Below are 21,826 nucleotides of genomic sequence, written 5' to 3' on the forward strand. Positions count from 1 at the left end.
TCTAACAATCTGTCATCAATACTAAGTTTTGTCACAGAATCTGACCTAATCTTTTTTTTCACTCTAAAATGGTAATCAATGTTTACTTTCTCGATAACTTCAAGTTTTGACTGCAGCATGTACCGTACTTGTATTTTTAGTGCGGAAAAAAGGTACTATCGATGTAAGAACAATGAAGGTTTTAAAGACAAGTGATAAAAAATATTTGCCACCAATGATGCTGTGAAGACATTTCAATGAAGCAGTTATTTTCTGTTTTTCATGAAAGAGAGTATGACATTTATGTATGTGAGAGAGTCTTTAACGTTCTGTTTTGAGCAGGTGTTTTGTTTTCATTGTGTTGTGTACCCCAGCCTGGTTTCACTGAAACGAAACGATGCGGTGTGATGATGGGCTGTGCTTAGTTGAGTGAGGGGTACATTGTAGCTTCAGGAATAATCCCCCAGTCCACGAGAACTAAGCAACGGCGATGAAAAAACAGAAAAAGAAGAGAGAGAACATGCCTTCTTTGCCATTCACGTGGCAGAACATGAGGCTTTTTACTCCCAAAAGCATCCAGGAGTGTTATTCAAACTCCCTTGTCGTCCGAACAATGATTGGTCTATACCCTTTGGAAGCAGCAGCTACAGAGAACTCATTTGTGAAAATTATTGTACAACTCTTTTTTTTTTCTTTTTTTTTCATACTTGTTCCTCCCCTTTTTTTGCCCTGTTAAGCCCTTTCTTTGTGTGCCAGCACATTAAGAAGCACAATACAGAAGTTTTCTCAAAGGCGAATTTGAAGAGGAGGAAGAATGGCTACGAGTTCTGACCCAAGGACACTGCCTTTATAAAGGAACGTCTAGCAAGATTCTAGCAAAGGCTACCAACATGCCCGCGTCTTGCACCAACACTTCTAGGGTCACCAATGCCGTCTACGCAAATTTATTTGAACATCCCTGCAAGCCCTGTAGAGATGTTTTGGAAACCAAAAAAAACAACAACAACAACAGCAACCTTAGAAACATTTTTTTTTTTGGGGGGGGGGGGATGTCATAGTGTTTTAATTGTGGGCAGAGTATGATATAGGAGTGTACATTATAAAACCTGATATAAAAAGACAATATAAAATATGAAAAGAAAGAGCAAATATATGAGAAGTAAAAATTCAGACACAATGGATGTTACAGGAGATGCGTATGAAATATATTCATATGGGGGAGTATAAATTCATGCAAATTTTCACACTTTGTTTAGATAGCTTTAAAAAGATGGGAAATATTTATCATATTTCACTTGATGCCTCTAGTCAAACTGATGTATACTATTTCTTTCCTGTGCCATCTTTATTGAGTAATTAAAGACATTCATTAAAGCTGTCCAAGAGAAAAGGATATCTGCAAACACATACCTTCAAGACAGATTGTGTTTTAAGTATAGAAAGGATTTATCATTGAAAGTGTATGTAAGAGGTGGATGCATTGTAGAACAGCAGGAAATGTGCAGAAATGATTTTGGTAGTTGCAAATTGCTAGAGTAGAATGAGAGTTGGCTTCCATCAGGATGGAACATAGCTATCTTGTTAATAGCCTTATCTCCTCTGTGCTCAGTACAATGTATGTCAGCTGATCAGTGGTCAGTAAGGCGTGATGTTTTATGTTCAGGATTTAGAGAGCTTTGGCCTGCTTGTCTAACTTTAGCTTCATGGAACTTTTCATGTCGTGCGGCCGGCTAGAACCGGACAGGGCAGTGTAGTTTACTTCAGTCTCTATAACAGCTCATGCAGACTTCTTCTCCGAAATGCATTGCACTGATTTGACGGTCACCTGGTCTGTGTTTCCCCCCTCACTCCGGCCTCTTGCCTGCTATTCTATTTTCTATAAATACGGGCATAGTCCTCAAACACAGCACCCCTCCTCTCCCCCGGCACTCCTCAGCATAAGAAGAGGTTAATCTGTTTGGAGGGTTGTTGAGGCCCACTGAACTGAAACATCCCTTTTGTAGAGTTTCGCCTGCTGCCAGGCGGCCTGGATTATGGCTTTCTTTCCATAATGCCTGCTGTAACAGTCCGTGTGGAGATTGCACCAACCCCTGAACAGAGTTGATGATAGTAAGTGAAGGCTGCTGGACAGAACTAGGTCATGAGGAATGGCCAGGACCCGAGGGGAGAGGTTTGCCAGGGGACTTGGTCTTGCCCTGATGTCCAGCTTGGGTTTCCGGTGAAGGCACTTCTTGTGCAAAGTGCAAACTTTAGCCACGGGTTCCTTAGTAACCCATAATATGTCTTCCAATCGGCCCCTTGCCTGGTGCATTTGACAACATTTGACAGCATTTCCAGGGGAGTCTGACCCATATATCATGTCTCCTGTATTCACCCTTGGTCCGGCAGTGACAGCATCTCCGGTGTCAAATACCGCACTTTCTGCATCCTCCAGAACATGCTGTTCTGAGGGTGCATCTCGTCCCACAACCGGAGTCACCTCAACCATGTCGCAAAGCTCTCCCTCCCCTCACCGCAATTCACTGGATGATAGCTTATCTCGGATATCATTCCCACACTCCACCAAAATGGAGCCCGGCTCCCGAACTCCTCTTAGGAATCGTACGGGCTCGGCGCCCCTCCCACCACCCTCCCGCCTGGTGATGGAGACCACATTTCCCGTTTCAGGGAGTGAGCCCAGAGTGACCATGAGGCCTTTGAGCATCCACGAAATATCCCCAGCTGAGAAACACCTGACTAATGTGCCACGGAGAGTATCTCTGGAGAGCCAAACCAGGACTATGCCTCCCTTACACCCTTCCTTGAGGCGAGTGTCGTACAAATCTCAGTGCAATTCTCCAAATGTCTCTTTCCAATCCGCAGGAAGCCATGAGGATCTCCTCGGTGGCAGAGATTCCAGGATCAGGGCATCTGGGAGCAGCCATGGGAGCTCCATTGGCCATGCTGCCCTGCAGACCCGCGTCAAGCCGCCCAAGCCTAGGCACCGTCCCATACGCAGGTCCAAGACCGACTTAGGCGATCCCAAGATCATCAAGGCTGCCCTCACACTTGCCAAAATGCAAGGAGGTATGTACTTCATCATCCCTACAGTAAACATGCATCTGGTATGCTCTCTGCAGTTGAAAAAAAACAAAATGTCCAAATTTTCCAATTGTCATTGTTGGTATATCCATTTATGGAAGATATTTCAGACACATATATTCCCACTTCAACGGGTACAAAATTCTGCCGCAAGACTTGTCTCCCTCTCCAGGAAATCCGAGCCCATAACTCCAATCCTCCGTTCTCTCCACTGGCTTCCCATACATCACCGCATATCTTTTAAAGTTCTTTTGCTTACGTACAAAATTCTGAATGGGCAAGCCCCCAGGTATCTCACAGATCTTGTTTCTTTACGTTCCATTACTTCCTCAAGACCCCTCCGTTCCTCCTCTACAATGCAATTGACTCCTGGACCACGTACTTCCACAAAATACGGTGATCGTGCTTTTTCTACAATTGCCCCTTCTCTCTGGAATTCTCTACCCGCCTATATACATCAAGCCACTTCCGTTAATCAGTTTAAGATTTTGCTTAAGACTTATCTTTTTAGTAGATAGTTCTTTGGAATAGTCCAGTTGTGGGTCGGTCAATGGAGGTGCACACTGGTTTTGATTTTCATTATTTATCGTAATTATACTCTGTATCTATTTTTTTTTTTCTTTTTGGTATGTTTGTACTTGTATTTTGGTATTTTTGTATTATTCTGGTATAGATATTAATTTTCCGGTAAACTGTGCGCTTAGAAACATCGGTATTAAGCGCCTTATAAATGTATTGTATTATTATTATTATTATTATCATAGTTTAAACCCACAGAGTCAGTGAACTGAGCATTGAAACTTTCATTTCACTCAGGAAGTAAGACTTAGGCAAATTTTTCAACATTTTTATCTAATCAGGAATTGGTAATATTGGTTTCACTCACATTAACATAGATATGAGTTGGGGGATTATGACATGTGCTCATAACTCTCATTAGTTTGTAAGTAAAAAATGAAATATATTCCAACGCGCATTTTCTGTTTAGATGAATTTAGTAAATTGGACATTTCCTCATTCAAAATTAAGCAGTGCTAAATTATGACAACTATGTGAAATACAAGTTACAAAGTATAATTCCCTCTTTTGTTTTTGAATAAAATACTGAACAAAATTATGAAGACATTTGTACACATGTTGTAGCTACAATTTTGTATGCACTGCAGGCATGACCGTATCACCCTGTCTAATATGCCTGGATTATGGCTGATATGACAATTTCACTGATAATAAGACACACACTCATCACACACTAGTGCTCCATGTGCTGAAAATTTGAATTCCACAACTTTCTTACGTTTTGCCTGAAGTTGACCAGACTTTCGCTCTTCATTTTACTAGTATTTGATCACAATTTCTTTTTTGTAGATATAAGCCGACATTCGAAAGTCTAATAAATTCCTAGGGTTTTTTTTTCAAAGTTTGAGTAAATTTCACTGCTCTGTTGGATTAATTTTTACATCCGCCAAGGGAGGAGGTTACATTTTCGCTACCGTTGGTTTGTTCGTTCGTTCGTTCGTTCATTTGTCTGTGCGCAAAATAACTCAAAAAGTATCGAACAGATTGGGATGAAACTTGCAGGAAAGGTTGAGAATGACACAAGTACCAAACGATTAACTTTTGGTAATGATCCGAGAATTTTGGGGGAATTTATGAAGGATTTTTGATATTTTGGCAGGTAGGGTCAATGAACTTGGGAGTTCAGGCTGGGCGTATTTGAGGTTTGCATGCGCGCACTAAAGTGCGTGCCCTAGTTTCTGCTAGGGCGAGGCGCGCCGCGCATCTGAGGGTTTATGACGTAACAAAGGCTTCTATATTGGGGATCTTTGGCAATTTTTCAGTGGGTGGAAATCACTGATCTCCATTTATGGAAGAGCAAGATCATCGATGGAAAGTAACTGCTTGGCGGAGGTCTGCGCTCTCGGAGTGCTTTTCTAGTTTACTTATAATGCATGCCTGGTAGAACATAGGGTAGAAGAGGTTTACTGTAACATGAATTCAAAGTTGTAACCGTACCTTCGTGTTTATATCCAGAAGAGTTAACTTACCCAACATAGTAACAACGCCTAAAGTAGAATGAAGTATTGAAATATATGAGGTACATTGTAGAAACAGCTGCATTGAATCGCCCTTGGTCCTCATGGAAAAATAATCTAATGAAATAGAATACTTTAGAAAACTAGCCCATCCATACTTTATGAAAAGGCAGACTGATAAAGCAAGTATCCACAGTACTAGCTTATTTGAAAAGCTGAATTAGCTTTAAACCAAAGGCATGTGTGATCACATCCACGTTAGTCTTGAACGAAGTAAGAGAAGAAAAAGATATTTAGAAAGCTTGCCCATTGCTGCATACTTAGCATTCCAGACATGTGGTCATATCTGCCTTAAACTGGCACTCTGCCCTGCAGACGAGGCTATGCCCATTAAGCAGCCAGACAAACATATACCTTTATAATGCGGATTCTTCACTTTATCTGAGCCCAAAACACACATGAAGATCGCCCCACTCACAAAGGAGTACAGTCAACACTCTGGTAACTTTATTCCACCGAGTTGTATTTGTTGCAGAATGCAAACCTTGTCCCCACCCCACCCCACCCATTCATGTTATGCAGGGGACATGGCAGCTAGTTATATGGATGTACCTCATTTTGCTTAAAGGCATAATTTACTATTTGCAGATGAAACAAAAACCCAGCATTAGTGCTTTAAAACAGTTCTAAAATGTAAGCTAGGGATAGAAACAACAATTTTAAAAATTTGAATCGGTAAAATAGATAGTATCGTTGAATATACAAAATGTGAACTATAGTTGTGATAAAAATGTTTCCAGACTAAACCGTCTACGGTTACGGTTTATTGAGGAAAATACAGATATCTCCTTTTATTTTTAGGCTTTTATTATCGCAAAAATTTTATATGATAGGATGTTTTGTGGTACAACAAACCTACACATGCATCAAATGTCATATCTTGAAAATTTTTAAAATCACAGTTCCCAAAGGTAAACAGAACCTTTAACTTACTATTTTAGTTGGCACAAGTATCTAACAGGCATGCCGCTGCCAACTAGGCAGAATAGTTCTTGTTAATAGGCAATTGAAGATTGGAAATGGAGGGGGGGGGGGCAGTGGAGGAGATGACAGGAGGTCTGTTTCATGAAAGTCTTTTGAGAGACTTTTTTGCTCATGAGACACACTTATCAGAGACTTCATGAAATAGACTTGAACATCTCTCATAGCTACCTATATGAACAACTTTGGTCATTCTGAAATTTATGCCAAGACTTTTATGTGATGACTTCATGAAACATATGCATGCAAGGGTGTGTTTTTTTATTTACTTGTTTTTTTTTTTTAATTGGTACATAGCTCTTTTGTGATGGAATCATTCAATGGAGCCCCCTGTATGATTGCAACCTAATTAAGGTACATGAAAATAAGAATGAAAGAATACAACTTGATGTTGATACTGATGCTTATACTACACATGATTATAATGATAAGTAGATAATGAACAAAGTAATAATGATAAAGATACCATGCAAGAGTAGTAATAATTATGATAGTAGAATGATAATAAGAAAAACAAAGAGAAGAAGAAAAAGAAGAGGAGGAGGAGGAAGAAGAAGGATATAGGAGTTTACAAAGAAAAAGGCCTTTAGTATATTGTATTACCCTTATTAAGCTTATAAGCTTTGTATATCATTTGCTAAAATCATAATCTTGATTTCCCTGTTGAACTAGGAGAAGAAACACCAAAGGCAGAGAAGACGCCTGCCCCATCTACTTCAAAGAAGCGACCGACATCTGCGCTAGGAATCAGCGGAGTCATCAATAGCACCAGTGGGCGAGAATCCCCGTCGCTGCAGCCAACAGCAGTGGAGAGCAAGGTGAGGTCATAGGTCAAATTGGTATGAAATATGCAAATTAACCATCATCACACACACGTACAGAAAAATTTCAAAAAATTACCAATAGCCTCAGAATTTTGTCAATTTCTGATTTCAAAGAGTCATTTGTCAAGAAGTATTCCACTTCTGTGAGCCCTCATACAATAGCTCGTCTTCACCGAAGTTCATGCTGAATTATAGTTGGAAGCAGAATAGTGCTCCTTGAATTTGAAATAGTTCCCCACCCCCAATTTAGTAGTAATACAGATGCTTTGACTGTAGCCTCTATTCAGTAGCCACCGGTGTTTCTGGTTGAATATAATGTGTTCTGCCTATAGCCAGTGACTACTTGTAATTTTATTACAATCAGGAATGTTGATATATATCTGAGCTCAGTGCATTAGGTTACGACCACTGATTGCAGGCAGGCCATTGTAGAGTGTACATCATTTGACGTGGTCCGCTATTGTGGCTTTGGAATGGCTGCCACGATCACTCAACTGAGACGACCAGACCTCCATGCCATTACTTCCTATATGCCTCATACACAATGAGAAAAATTTGGGATATATCTGTATGCTGTAGTCATGTGACTTATACGTGTAGCCACCCATTAAGGGTGCCATAGATTTGCCCTATGAAATGATTCGCTTCAGCTGACGTTAGAGCAAAAGTTTTTGTGACGTTTGTTTGCATTTGCTGACAATGTCACATTCAGGTTCAATGAAATCCATCAGAACCAAAGCATGTTTTATGCTTTGGTTCTGATGGATTTCATTGAACCTGATCATATCTCTATAGAGTAGAATTTTAGTGTAAGGACAGGGAAAACAGTGGTGTGCTCATGCTGTAGTGCAGTGGTCCGTGTACATGAACACTCATATGTACCTCAGAATGACCTGCAAGATTTGTTATGTTGGACAGTGACAAATGTCATGGAAGCCTTGAAATACATGTATGGAGTGTGGTTCGTCAGTGTGTGATTAATTGTGGTTAGGTTGGCGAGGCTCTTTTCTCTTCCTGAATGATGACAACAGTAACAAAGGAAATGACGCACAAGGATTGCCAGTATGGGAGAATGAGATTGATTTGAAGAATCTTTGCAAAGTTTGTGAAGTTCTCGTTTGTTCTGTGTTTCAGGAAGTGCAATACTAGTCTTATATTCAGTCAGTGAGCTATTCTATACTCCTGTAAGGCTTAGAAAGAAGTACTTCTGAGGCTTTTGTAAAACTGCTAGAATAGTTACAACCACTCATCTGAGGTGATCCAATTTGACTATGCAGTGCAGAAAAAGAAAAAGAAAATGGTTTGCAGACATGTGAGTACACTGTCTACAGAGTTATTAAGAAAAAGAAAATGAAATATAAAGCCTGCAATGCCAAGGCTGCATAAAACTTGAAAATTATAGTTTTGTTTGAATGAATGAGTTGATAAATCAATCAATCCATCAGTGAATGAATGAATGAATGAATGAATCAATCAATCAATCAATCAATCAATCGATCAATCAATCAATCAATTCAATGAATGAATGAATGAATGAATGAATGAATGAATGAATCAATCAATCAATCAATTCAATGAATGAATTAATAATGAATTAATGAATCAATTATTCAAACAAACAATCAGTTAATGAATGAATGAATCAATCAATCAATCAATCAATCAATCAATCAATCAATTGATCAATCAATCAATCAATCACTTGCATAAATTTTGTTTGTCCGTCTGTCTTCCAGCCATCTCCTCTCCTGCAGCGTTCCCGCACCAGCACACATCCTGCTCCCAAGCCGCTACTCCTCAACATCAACCCTGCGGATGACCCCGACGCAGCGGCTGAACCACCTTTGACCCCTCTCCGGCGATCTCGCTCTTTAGGCTCTGCCGGTACTCTGGAACTGCCCGACACCTTGTTGCGAAGGAGAGCTCAGTCTATGCCATCAGGTCAGTGAACTTATGCACATCCTAAACCAGTTGACAAAGAAACCTCATCCCAAACTCACCATTCCTGCACGTGATGGTCGTATATTTGTATATATGGGCTTCCTTTCATGTGAAGAGTTTGGTTGCAAAATGAATTAATTCCATTCTTGTCATTTTGCTATCAAATTCTTCATATCATCATCAGGGCATCTGACATTTAACCCATTGAAGGCTAGTCCCCAGTAGATCAGGTGTATGTAGGGAATACGTGTTATAGCAAAATTTGCTCATTCACAACAGGTTAATTTCACTCCTTCTCACCCAGAATTGACATGGGACTGGTATATCATATTGTTGTTGAATTTCATCTTCTGACTAAAGTTTGGCAGATGATAGAAAGATTTTGAAATATGACTTGTTCCTAGGCAGTATTAAACCGTTGAGGACGAGTCTCAAGAATACTCGTTCAAATGTCTATGGAAAGTGTGTGTTGTAGCAAAATCAAGCCGTCCTCAACAGGTTGATAGATGAATGGCCTCCCAAGTAATTTATAATCTCACAAAATGTGTCTTGTGGGATCACACCCTCTTCATAAACAAAAACAAAAACAAAAAACAGCAATAACAACAGAAAAGAAAAGAGACATACTAATGTTACTGCCGTGTTTGTTCCAAGACATGGTTCTTTGCAGGGTTTTTTTTTTCCAAATTGCACGATTTTGCTTCAAGGCAGACATTGTGTTACTTGCGCAATACACTCGCTTGAAGTAAATGAAAAACACTCTTATACTGAAGTTTACCACCAGCTTGACTTTAGCTTTTACCACAAAAACTTTACTAAAAGTTCAGATTGGTCCTACTTGTTGTTGTGTTTCATTAATGCCAGGATGAGTTTGGACAGTAGTTTCTGTTTATGCCTCCCACCAGTAATCTAGAGACTGATCCTCAACTCAACTCAAAGGAGTCAACTTTTTGGCAGTCATTGTAAAGCAAGGTGTCATGTACTTCTCAAATGACCCTGACCAGATTTATCTCACTCCATTAGACAGTCTCTCCATACACTGAGCTTGTATGTGATGCAGTGTGATGTGATGCGGAAGAAAATTTTTAAAAAGGTCAAAACGAGTCATAACGCCTGACAATTAAAAGTGCCTCAACTGGAGACGCATCAAAAGAGGTTAGAAAGCGTGTAACAGAAAGAAGAGGAAAAGTTAAGGGGATGGCATAGTTTTTATCAAGATGGGGGATTCAGATTTTAGCTTTTTACAGAATAATTAGAAACCACTTATGAAATATTAAGGAGCATACAATTCTAAGGAGTATTCAAAGTTTATTTGATGGAAATTGGTTATGAGATGGCTGAGATATCCAAAAACAAAGTAAAACAAACTGATTCTAATAAAAGGTGGGTCCCACCTTTTGATAGATAGGATCTCTTTGTTTCTGGATATCTCATCCATTTCAAAACCAATTGTCATCAAATGAACTTTGAATTCCTCTTAGAATTGTATGCTCTTTCATATTTCAGAAGAGATGTCTAATTATCCCGCAAAAAAGTGAAACTCTGAGCCCCCCATCTCAACCAAAACTATATCATCCCTTTAACCATGGAAGAGTCTTTTGCGGTTATGGCCCGGGACATCACTACCTCCCCAGCATTCTCTCATCCCTGGGCAAGGCTTCTTACCCACGATTAGTCAGCCATGCCTGGACTCCTCGCTGCAAGAGGAGCTCCCAAAATTAGACTCTGGGATTTAGGGATTTTAGGAACAATGACAGAAGAAAGAGCAAAAACTGGTGAACATTACTGAAATGAAGTGACGAAGGAAGGAAGGAAGGTGTGGAAGAAGAATGAGAAAGGGGAGAGGGCAATGAAATGAAGGAGATAGACATAAGAACAATAGGAGAAAAGAGGAAGATGAAGAGAAAGAAAGGAAGAAAGAAAAATTAGTAAGAAACAATGAAAGAAAACATAGTTGAAATGAAGGAGATAGACATAAGAACAATCAGCAAAAGGAGGAAGATGCATAGAAAGAAAGGAAGAAAGAAAAATAAGTAAGAAACAATGAAAGAAAACTGTTGAAATGGAGAATGGATGAAGGGGAGAGAGAAGAATATATTGACGAGGGCTTTGGTCTGAAATTGTATAGACTTATAAAGGTGAATGATCCACTACATATCCTACAGTGATCTGTAATAAAGATGTTATTGATAAACACTGTTCAGTATGCAGTCTGGCCTGACTACCAGGTGACGAATATTCCCTGACGTTAATCCCTCGACATCAATCCTTTTCACTCCCAGCCCAGGGTCGGATTGAAAATCTGCTCTGCGCTTTGACTTCTTTACATTTCTTTGGCCTCCCATGCTTACTCAATACCATGCCTCTATAGCAGCTTTATTTCTTCAAGCCAGATTTTAGTTCTATTTGATTGGCATTCAAACGGCATGATGAAGGCTCGAGAGCAGGTGGATCACGTAGCTATACAAGCCTAGCCAACATCACTCGATACTTATAATGAACTCAGAACACAGGCCATGATTCCAAGAAAGTACCGGTATAGTGTATGAGTGCCAGCTACAATGTACTTACTATGTCAGCCTAACTATACACCATTGGTGTGTCCTTACATGTGTTAATCCCTCGTAAATACCTGTAAAACCACATTTCTGCTGTTCTTTCTTTCTTTCTTTCTTTCTTTCTTTCTTTTAGTTTATGTTTTGTTGTTGTTTTCTTGATGCACTTTTGGTGTACATGTTGCGTAGGACCTATGTTTTCAATGGTTGTTTGACTAGCATCCACAATCCTATGGGATATACACTTCAATTATGTGTTGTCAGCAGTATGTTGGCTGGGCTCAGAGAAACCCTCCAATGTTGGCCTGCAGTGCCAGCTTTCTCTAATCTGATTTGTTGAGCCAGAAACAAGTGTGACAAGTGGATCCGTGATATGAGATATCTAATATAAATCCACCTGGTGGATGTGAGTTTATCGAGTCTGTGGCAGTTACAGATGCATACATCATGTGTTATGCTTCAACAAATCATCCCATTTTGACAACCAGAAAAATCTGATTATCGGCTCTGTTGCATGAAAGGTTGCTTGACCTCAAATCTGGAAATGAGACAGCTTTTGGCCTTCTATGAGTCACAAGAAGCATTCAAGGACACAATTTGTCAGTATCATTTCAAGAGTTATGATTTATACAACAGCTAGCACCTAATCTCATCATTAGTCAATGTCTTTGTCAAGCACTATGAGTCAGTACCAGGTATATTTCATATTTTGTTGTTATTGATTGCTTACAGTACTCTACGTGCCAGTCCACACATGAACTATATCAGTGCACATGTACCGATACATTTGAAAAGTAATATTATTACTAAGTTTAAATCTGCCTTGTGAATACACAGATACAGAACTGCCAAAATTAAAGTCTCCCTGAATCTGCAGAAGGCTCCATGAATTTCTTTTCATGTCCTGATGAGAGAACTGAAAACAAACAAACAAACAAACAAGCAAACAAACAAACAAACAAACAAACAAACAAACAAACAAAAAATCAATACTTAGGCTTTGTTTTTTGCCTGTTGAGATTTCATGTAATACACAAATACAATGTGTACATGTTTTTTCCTGATAGCTTCTTTGAATCGCCATGATTATAATGTGTGGATGTTGGTAGCCCTGTAGATAATTGTACATCATGAAGATGAAAGATATGTGGAATTGTGTGCTTAAGATGAAGCTTGACTCCATGTTTGTCGTTTATGGATCTTTTACCCCACCCCAGGACTCGGAGATGAAGAACAGATGTTGTCAGACCCTGATCTTAGCAAGATCAATGCCAGAATGTCAGAGGTGAGTGCAGCCATAGTGATCCATATGGTAGAAGCAACAGAAACTTTAACACAAATGTGGGGTTTATGCAATTTTAGACATATGTGAACTGACAGCACTCCTGATACAGAAAATCCTGATATCAAAAATAAGATACAGTAGGCTGAATATGGGATGAAGACTCTCATGAATTTGTCTGTTCATGTGGGGGATGCACAAAGTATTGTTGGCCTGGCAGTGAAATTGACAATTTTACATTGATGAAAGATAATTTTAACTTCAAGGGGGTGCCTAACATTATTGCTGGACAGTGAGCAATAATTTTCAAAACCATGCAAAAACTCTGTCAAGCCCTTACATAGTGAATTCTGCAAAGATGACTGCTCAAACAAACAAACAAACTCTCTGGAAATACTATATGCGTCTTAATTCTTTATTGTATCAAAATATAATCTGTATAAGTCATTTCTGTTCTTCATACACGGATGTGAGAACTTGGCTTACTCTGATGCATCTACATTAGAAACAGAGAACAAAATGTCATTACATACATGTATGGCTCTTTCCAACTTTTGTATGTTTTACATGTCTCTTGACTCTATCATGTCCTGTATCTCTTTGCAATGCTGTCACTGGCTATAGACTGACAACATGTTGTACCGTGTCATATTGATTGATTGTCTATCTTTTCAAACTAGTGAATTCTTTATATACATCAGTGAGGGGCAATTTGTCAATCAGTTGCAACATCAATCTTTTGTTGATGTATGAGTCAGTGTACTAGTCTTAGTGCTCTAAAAACTTTTCTCTCGTCCAGACGTTTGACCAGTTCTTTGCCGCCACGCTGGCAGAGGCCCTGTTTGATCATGTGACCATGGACGGCACCGAGCTGACCTTCCAGGCTGGAGACGTGGTGGAGATCACTGACATGACCGACTCCTACTGGTGGTGGGGGTGCATTGACAAGCAGGAAGGCTGGTTACCGGCTCCGTTTGTCAGGGTGAGTGCAGTGGGGGGTGGAGCACAGAGCCCACTTTCATCAAACAAATTTAGAATTACTCTTAGAGTTGTGTTCTTTTGAGCATTTTATAAAGTGGTTTCTAAGTATCTCACAAAAGGATAAAAGCTGAATCCTCACCTCAACCAATACTACACCATCTTAAAGGTTATTACATTTCAATTCTTTTTCATCACTGTTATTAGTATAGGGCTTAGAGTGCATTTTTAGCTGTCTTAACCCGTTGTGGACGGACTGATTTTTCCTACAACATGCAGTTCCCAGAGACACTTGCCCGAGTATACTTGGGACTCGTCCTAAATGGGTTAAGGTGTCTAAAGATTTATTTTGATGCTTTTACAGTGATCCCAGAGTGTCTGAAGTATGTGTTTATTAAGTTTATATTCAGATTTTGATGGGAAGTATTAAGAGTCAGGATTGTAAAGTCACTGCCTAACAGTTCATGTGTTGTGTGTTGTGTGTTAGTTTACACGGCGATGTAAATGAGGAAGAGAGGAATGAGGAAGAGAGGAAGAGAGGTTTGCGGTAGCACCATGTGTATGTAATCCATGAAAGGACTGTTGAATGGCGAACTTCAAAAAAAGCCTAGAGAGATCTTACTGTGATGTCATCTTTACTCTGACAGCTAAAAGTCTCTCAGGGGGAGACAGTGGAGGAATGTATCTCACGCCTGAGTCAGGACAACACGGCAGCCAACCAGCAAGGGGGGCTGAGCGCCACCCACGAGCCCCTCATGCGCAAGGTCAGCCTCAGTTTCCTTAGCAACGACGAGGTGCGGGCAAATGTCATCCGGGAGATCATCACCACGGAGAGGGATTACGTCCGTAACCTGGCCAACATCAGTGAGGTGAGAGGTCATGACCTAATTGCTATGTCGCTTTCTACGAGAAGAACTTTTCGCTTTCAACACGAAAAAAAAAAAGGTTGTCGTAGTCTGTGCCAAAAGGATATCAATTCTCCCAAGTAGTTGTATTCCAAATAAGATCGCCTTCTGAAGGAGCCTTGTGCCATTGTTCGTGGTATCTTGCTCAGAAGCACTGAAGTGCTTCTTTAGTGGCCATTAAAAGTAAATCCAAACATACTAAATGCTGATCTCCCGTTGCTTGAAAGTGTCTTTTCTGATAATAATTATTACGAGCATGAAATATACACAAGTGCACGGTACCTGCATTGTGCTTCAGTATACATGTATATTTGTAGAAATACTTTCATATGGTTATTTTTGTGCATGAAGATTTTCTCGCAATGGTTGGATCTCATTAGAACAAGACAATACATTCATCCATGGCATGATCTCTAAAATGATATATTTGCCTCCTCCTCCTCCTAAAAAAAGGAAGAAATTAAACAATCTCAATACAGATGAAGTATGTTGTGCTGGTTGTGCTTTTTTATGCCTCTGCCAATGAAGTGGCCGGAGGCATTATGTTTTTGGGTCGTCCGTCCGTCCGTCCGTCCGTCCCGTTTTGTTTTTGTCGATATCTCAAGAACCGTGAGGTGGTTTTGCATCAAACTTGGTATGAGGGTATATCCTGGGGGGATGATACTTTGTTTCGATTTTAGGGTCACGGGGTCAAAGGTCACAGGTTATTTTGTGAAAAAAAGGTTGAAATTTCATGTTTTTCTCCATATCTCGCAAATGGTTCAAGGTATCTTCATGGAACTTAGTATATATGCATGTACCGATGGGCAGTGATTATCTAGGGAAGTTGGGGGTCATGGGTCAAAGGTCAGGGGTCAAAGGTCAAGGTCAAGGGTCAAAGGTCAAGGTCAAGGTCAACTCCTCAAAATATCACTACTTTCCTTATATTTATGCAATGCCTGAAGGATTTTTTAAAAACTTGATGTATGCATGTATAACCCAATATATATTATGTGGGAAGTTTCTTGCCAAAAGGTCAAAGGTCAAGTGAAAGTGCTAAATTGCACTTCTTCCTCCATATCTCAAAAGTATATCAAGGTATTATCATGAAACTTACTTATTTATGCATGTTCTACCTAACAGTGATTCTCTTTGGAACTGTGAGGTCAAAGGTCAAAGGCCAGGTTTAGATAATACTATTTTACCATTTGATACTGAAATTATACTTTTTCTCAATACCATGAAAATTACTCAATGCATAAACTTATAAAAGGGTCAAAAGTCAAGTAAAAATCATCAGTTCCCCCAAATACCTGCACTCAGACGTTTTAATCATTCATCCAATTGAACCTAGTTCTAGGAAAGTGAACATTCAGCACATTTGTGGCAAACCTGTCATTTTAATATTTTGCCAATTGTGTGAAACTGTCATCACACATTGTCAAGACATTGTACTATAGACCTATTAGGAGAACCATGCATTATGGCGGAGGCATACTGTTACACCAGTCGCCGTAGCGACATTTCCAGTTTTTTTTTTGCATATCCAGTGTTATCCAAAATGTAAGATATGAACTGGAGTGTGTCTCATGTTTGCCATTGAAAGCTTGACGGTAGAAGCTACAAGTATTTTCATCGGTGTAGACTGCAATATCCTTAATCTGATTGATCTCTGCTTCCAACAGGGCTACATCGAGCAGGCTCGGAGTAGACCCGACATGTTCTCGGACGCGCTGCGGACCAAACTCTTCTGCAACATCGAGGACATCCATTCATTCCAGATGCTCTTCCTGGCAGACCTCGAGACTTGCATCAACATTGACATGCCACACCTCAGTGCCATCGGAGCTTGCTTCCTCAAATATGTGAGACTCTCTCTCTCTCCAGTCCTTTCCACTTCAGTCACTCCGTCCTGTTCCTTCCTATTTCTGAACCCTTCATGCAACCAGGCACATACTCTAAAAGCAGAAACATTTGCACCATGAAACTTTAGTGAATTGCCACTGGTACTCAGTGGATTGTGCAGACAAAACCTTTGGTGTGCATTTTACTTTCACAAACCTTGGCCCTTCATAAAATTGCATAAGTTTCATGCACATAAAAATTTCTGAGTTAACAGTAGCTTATTCTTGACAGGCTTTTTCATCAACATTCAATAATCCCCTCAAATTTAAATCTAGTTTTAAAGTTTAGCAAGCAAGATCAGGTGTAGTAATGTACCTCAGTCTGTCAAAGTTTACTGAGGTTCAAGGGCAGTAATATATTTGAAGTCTTTAAAGAGACAACACATGAAGAAATTTCCTATTTTCTGATTCATGTATTGCATAGGCCCACCATCCTTGTAATATGTGTTTCATGAGGAGGGGATGAGCCTACAAGTAGAATCCTGATTTGAAAGACATTCACAGCAGTGAAATTTACATTAAAAAGAAATGACAATCAGTTAAATAATGTCGATTTTATGATTGTTCATGTGTATCACTCATGATTCAATTTAAAGGGATTCTTGATAAGTGAAAAAAAAAATGATATAGTGAGATGGTCTTGTTGGAAGTTGGTTGACATTTGTTGGAAATAGTAAACCTTGTAATTTTAAAGTCATGTGAAGACCATCAGTGTTAATGAGAGTTGCAATAGATGTTGTTATCATGGACCTGACATTCAGCTGTGTGTGTATTGAGGCATTTAATATATAATATATTTTTTCATAAACTTCAAATGTGTTGCCTTGAAGACTTAAACTTATGCAATGAATGACACTGAAGTGATGTATGATATTCCCCAATGACTTCTTTCATGGAACAGAAAAACCGGTTCAACATCTACGGCGAGTACTGCAATAACTACCCCCACGCCATCAGTGAGCTCCAGGACCTTATGAAGGATAACAAATATGTGCAATTCTTTGAGGTGAGTGCAGCCAAGTGTGTTGTACAATTTTGATTTTATAATGAGGGAATGCACATGAAGAAAAAACATTCCACATTTGTAAGAATATTGTTTTGGCACACATGTTGCTGGGAACACCTTTGAAGCTCATTTGGTTGGATGCAATCTATGTCATTTTGCTTTTTGAGGTTGTATATCTTGGGCTAACAGACCAAACTCTTTGTCAGTGTCAGGGTGCAATTACATTACACCCTTTAATTTTTTCCCCATTTTTTCAATGTGTTTTTTACGAAGATTATATCATTGTCCTGAATGAACTAAATAATTTCTTGCAAAAATTCAATGAATATGCAGGAATACTTGCTGTGTCAGTCAAAATGATTGGGAGAAAATATATCAAGTGTTATTTTGCATCCAGCAAATCTTTCCACCACTACATGTGACGTGAAAGATGGGTTTCATTGCTTGCAAATTCACATTCTCTATTTCTCTAGGTAATGAATATACTGAAATACTTGTTTTATGTAGTATTTTGTCTCTCGTGAAAATGGTATAGATCGAGTCCTTTTTTCTGTATTTCTCCTATGTTTTAGGTAATCCTTTGTATATGTTTTTTTATCAGATTTTGAAATAAATGAAATGAATGAATGAATTGATTGTACTTATCTGTTTATTCTTCATGTCCTAATGCTTTGATCTACTCTGGTTGTTTGGTGGTTTTCCTTCACAGGCGTGTCGGCTCCTGCAGGCCATGATTCAAATCTCACTGGATGGCTTCCTCCTGACCCCTGTCCAGAAGATCTGCAAGTACCCGCTGCAGCTGAACGAACTCCTCAAATACACCAGGCCCCAGCACCCAGACTACGAGCCGCTGAAGGGTGCCCTTGACGCCATGCGGGAGGTGGCGCAGAGCATCAACGAGCGGAAGCGGCGAATCGAGCACATCGAGAACATCGCGCTGTGGCAGAAGAACATTGGGGATTGGGAGGTGAGGAGTCTACCGTATTGAACCAATGTGTAATATTAATCTAAAAATGATATGCAAAGTTTTCTAGCTTGCATATTTTTATGGGTATGGTTTCAAAGAGGTTCCAAAATATGCAATGACTGTCTAAAAACAAAAACAAAATATGAAGGAATAATCTCCCATCAAGATTTCTAATGTGCCAAAATTGATAACCGTTAGTCATTCATCTGAACAAAGCTGGGCCTTACGCATTTTCACCTGTAGATTTATGTATTTATTTTTATTTTATTTTTTTTTTTTGGGGGGGGGGGAGAGGGTATTCTCATGCATGTGCAATTTTCTATGTAGAAAGACAAAGTGTAATGGAGATGACATTGAATGCATTTTATGTCTTCATAGCATGTCTTCTTTGCTATTAAAATTGCTGTGTAACTGCCCAGTTAGCATAATTCCATGATCTTTGTCACTCATGTTGTATATTCAAGACTTGAAAGGAATGGCCTACCATAATGTATTAGAGTCATTTTCTCGCCTTACCATTTCAAACATTCCTCATTATGTAATCAAAGTTGATCACTGATCTGCCTCTTGTCTTGATGTGTAGGGAGACGATGTGTTGGACCGCAGCTCCATGCTCATCTACTCCGATGAGGTCGCCCGAGTCAGCCTAACGGGAAGGCATCGCACGTCGCCACGGCAACTCTTCCTCTTTGACCACCAGCTCATCATCTGCAGAAAGGTATGCGAGACTTTGCTGCTCTCTAATCTCTCTTTCTCTTCTCTCTCTGGCATCTTGGGAGCTCGGGGGTCACTGCGGGTTTATCCTTTTGGCTGCTGTGAACTCATGTGGTGGTTTTCTTCCTCAGGGATATCAGGCAACAGAATTGAAGTAGGCATCACATGTCCGGTCCTGTAGTGGTAATTAGTTCCTGATGCTTTGTGCAATGATTGTTTAGAAAAGAGTCGAAGAGATGACTGACAGACAGTAGCTCCAGCAATACTTGATTTACAGTTTGCATTTTCTCATCTTCTTTGATTCAGTACATGGTACTCAATTCAACTTTTGTTGATTGAAATATCAAAAGAAAAGGAGCACACAGATGAATTGCCATGCTGCCAATGCAATAGGAAGTTTCATATTTTGTCAATCTGTCATGTCTTAGTCTAACAAGATAAGCATGTTAGGCCAAAATTGATAAACCCTCTGAAAGTCAGTGCTGTGTCTTTCTCACAGAATATCAAAACCTAACCAACTTCCCCTGTCCTCATACTGTACCATTTGCATAAAGTTTGTGACATTTGGGAGCTCCTTTTCATTCTCAAATTTTTGGATGGGGACTGTGCTATAAAGAGTATCATAGTAAATTTGATCATAAAAAAATCCATAGACACACCAGAACAAGGAGTGAAAAAAGAAAAGATGAAAGGAATATTATACGTCTCTTTGCACAATGGATAGAGCATGATGTGATTGGATCGTGTCGGTTGTTAACAATGCAAGTGAGATACATGCAGCTATACTTCAAGACATTTGCTAGTCGCTGTGTTGCCAATTTGGGGGTTATGCAAGCTGCATGACACTCGTGCATGGTGAGAGTGATTTGCATTCTGTAGATAGACACTAGCTCTCTACAACTTGGGATCTGTGCACTCTTTTTTGACAAGCCACGGGATTAGATCTTTTTACTAACTTTTCTTTTATACTTGACAGTGTTACACTCTTTTGTCCCTTTCCACAAGGCAGTCAATATCACTGTCTTTCCTTCTGTAAGGATGTCAAATTGACAGAGCATGTGAAGGTCATTTTTTCAACAAGAAGAGGTTGCAATGATAACAAAGCAAAACAACTGGCAGGCTGAAAGATTATTGAAAAGATATATGTTTACATTCTTGAGGAAGCCCAAATGTCTCTCAACTGGAACTACTTAAAAAGTCTGCCATTCTTGTCTATTTTCAGTGGATTAATAAGATCTTTTCACCTGAGAGAGCTTCTGCCATGCAAATCCACTACACATTTGCAGGATGGCCCAATTTCAATAAAGTTTACACAGTTAGTTCAAAGTTTACTCTTTCTACTTCAGTGATCTGGGCTGTTTTCTTTTTTGTTTTCTTTTTACTTTTCGTTCCTATGGAAACCTTTTTTTCTAATGCTATTACCAATTCTTTGTCCTCAACCTTCTGTCACATGCCCATATGTGTACCGCGTTGTAGTTGTGGATAGATGAATGGATTGATAAGACTCGCAGGGGAGAAATTCACACCAAGGAGTACCTGGCCGCTTCTTTCTACATGTGGCGCGTAAGATTTCCGTCTCAACATCCCCCTCATGTCCATTTTCCAGTCGTCCGGCTTATTACGTAACCAGCACATACTCGAGCGCACATGTTGTAGTCCCATGCGTATGAATTGGTGGTGGATCAGCAACTTTACAAGAGGTGGATGCTATCAATTGGCATAGCACTTTTTAACCTTGGGCAATATGTGAGGGATGTATGGCAATGTGGAGAATGCACACTCAATTTTAGCAGATTTGTGCATTAGTGGGGCAGTTAATTGTGGTGATGGTTATGTAAAGCTAAAAACTTTATTAATAAAAAGTAAAACCTAATTTGTTTTGCTTGTAACAGTTGTTGCCTTTCTCTCTTTCTCTCTGACTGTCTGTCTGTCTGTCTCTCTCTCTCTCTAACATTTCTTGTTTTCTGTTGAGCTCTGTTCTATTTTCAGATCTTGTTTTTCTATGTTCAAGTGTGGAAGCCTGGGTGGTTAGGCTAACTAATAACTGCATTCTTCCTAACAGCTGTTTTATGCATTCTTGAAAATTGCAATGTAAAGTCTCGATTAGGTTCTGTGTGTTTAGTACTATATACTTATACCATGTCCGTATAATTTTTTGAGTCTACTGTGGAATTGAAATATTGTGATTACTATGTTAATCTGTTGAGGACGATTTTATTTTGCCACAACACGCATTTCCCATAGATGCTTGCCCGAGTATACTTGGGACTTGTCGTCAACGGGTTAAGACAGCTTCAAATGGCAGTTTGTGGCATTTAATGGAGGAAGTGTCAAATTGATCGCCCATGACAAGTTGAATTATAAATCAGGAATTAATCCAAAAGAAATGTTATAAAAAAAAGAACTCCATGGGGATTTATATAGTGCCTATGTTTCTAACAGGAAAAGCTGTCATAGGATTTAGATCCATTGTACAAGTGTGTACAAGTTCATATGCTGCATCTACTGCTGCATGACAGTGTACTGTTTGGTCAAATGGGGTGATAAGACACTTGTTCATACAATAAATCTATGTTACATCATGTTATATAAAACATCCACATACTCAAATGGGCCGACAAACTACACGTGTTC

The 21,826-nt window shown here is 39.5% G+C and overlaps 1 protein-coding gene across 1 annotated transcript in view; it reads left to right on the forward strand.

Moving 5' to 3' along the window:
• Positions 1-21,826, forward strand: part of LOC139744601 (uncharacterized) — a 108,337-nt gene that overhangs the window by 79,490 nt on the left and 7,021 nt on the right. The window contains exons 5-14 of the mRNA XM_071655031.1: positions 2,842-3,045; positions 6,810-6,955; positions 8,698-8,902; positions 12,675-12,742; positions 13,539-13,721; positions 14,365-14,586; positions 16,287-16,466; positions 17,407-17,511; positions 18,221-18,478; positions 19,062-19,196. Of these exons, the coding sequence (XP_071511132.1) occupies positions 2,842-3,045; positions 6,810-6,955; positions 8,698-8,902; positions 12,675-12,742; positions 13,539-13,721; positions 14,365-14,586; positions 16,287-16,466; positions 17,407-17,511; positions 18,221-18,478; positions 19,062-19,196 (1,706 nt within the window). The remainder of the gene's footprint in view (positions 1-2,841; positions 3,046-6,809; positions 6,956-8,697; positions 8,903-12,674; positions 12,743-13,538; positions 13,722-14,364; positions 14,587-16,286; positions 16,467-17,406; positions 17,512-18,220; positions 18,479-19,061; positions 19,197-21,826) is intronic.

This window comes from Diadema antillarum, unplaced genomic scaffold, assembly GCF_040938485.1.
Source record: "Diadema antillarum isolate AM-2024a unplaced genomic scaffold, OU_Dant_1.0 seq00001192_RagTag, whole genome shotgun sequence".
Lineage (NCBI taxonomy): Eukaryota > Metazoa > Echinodermata > Echinoidea > Diadematoida > Diadematidae > Diadema > Diadema antillarum.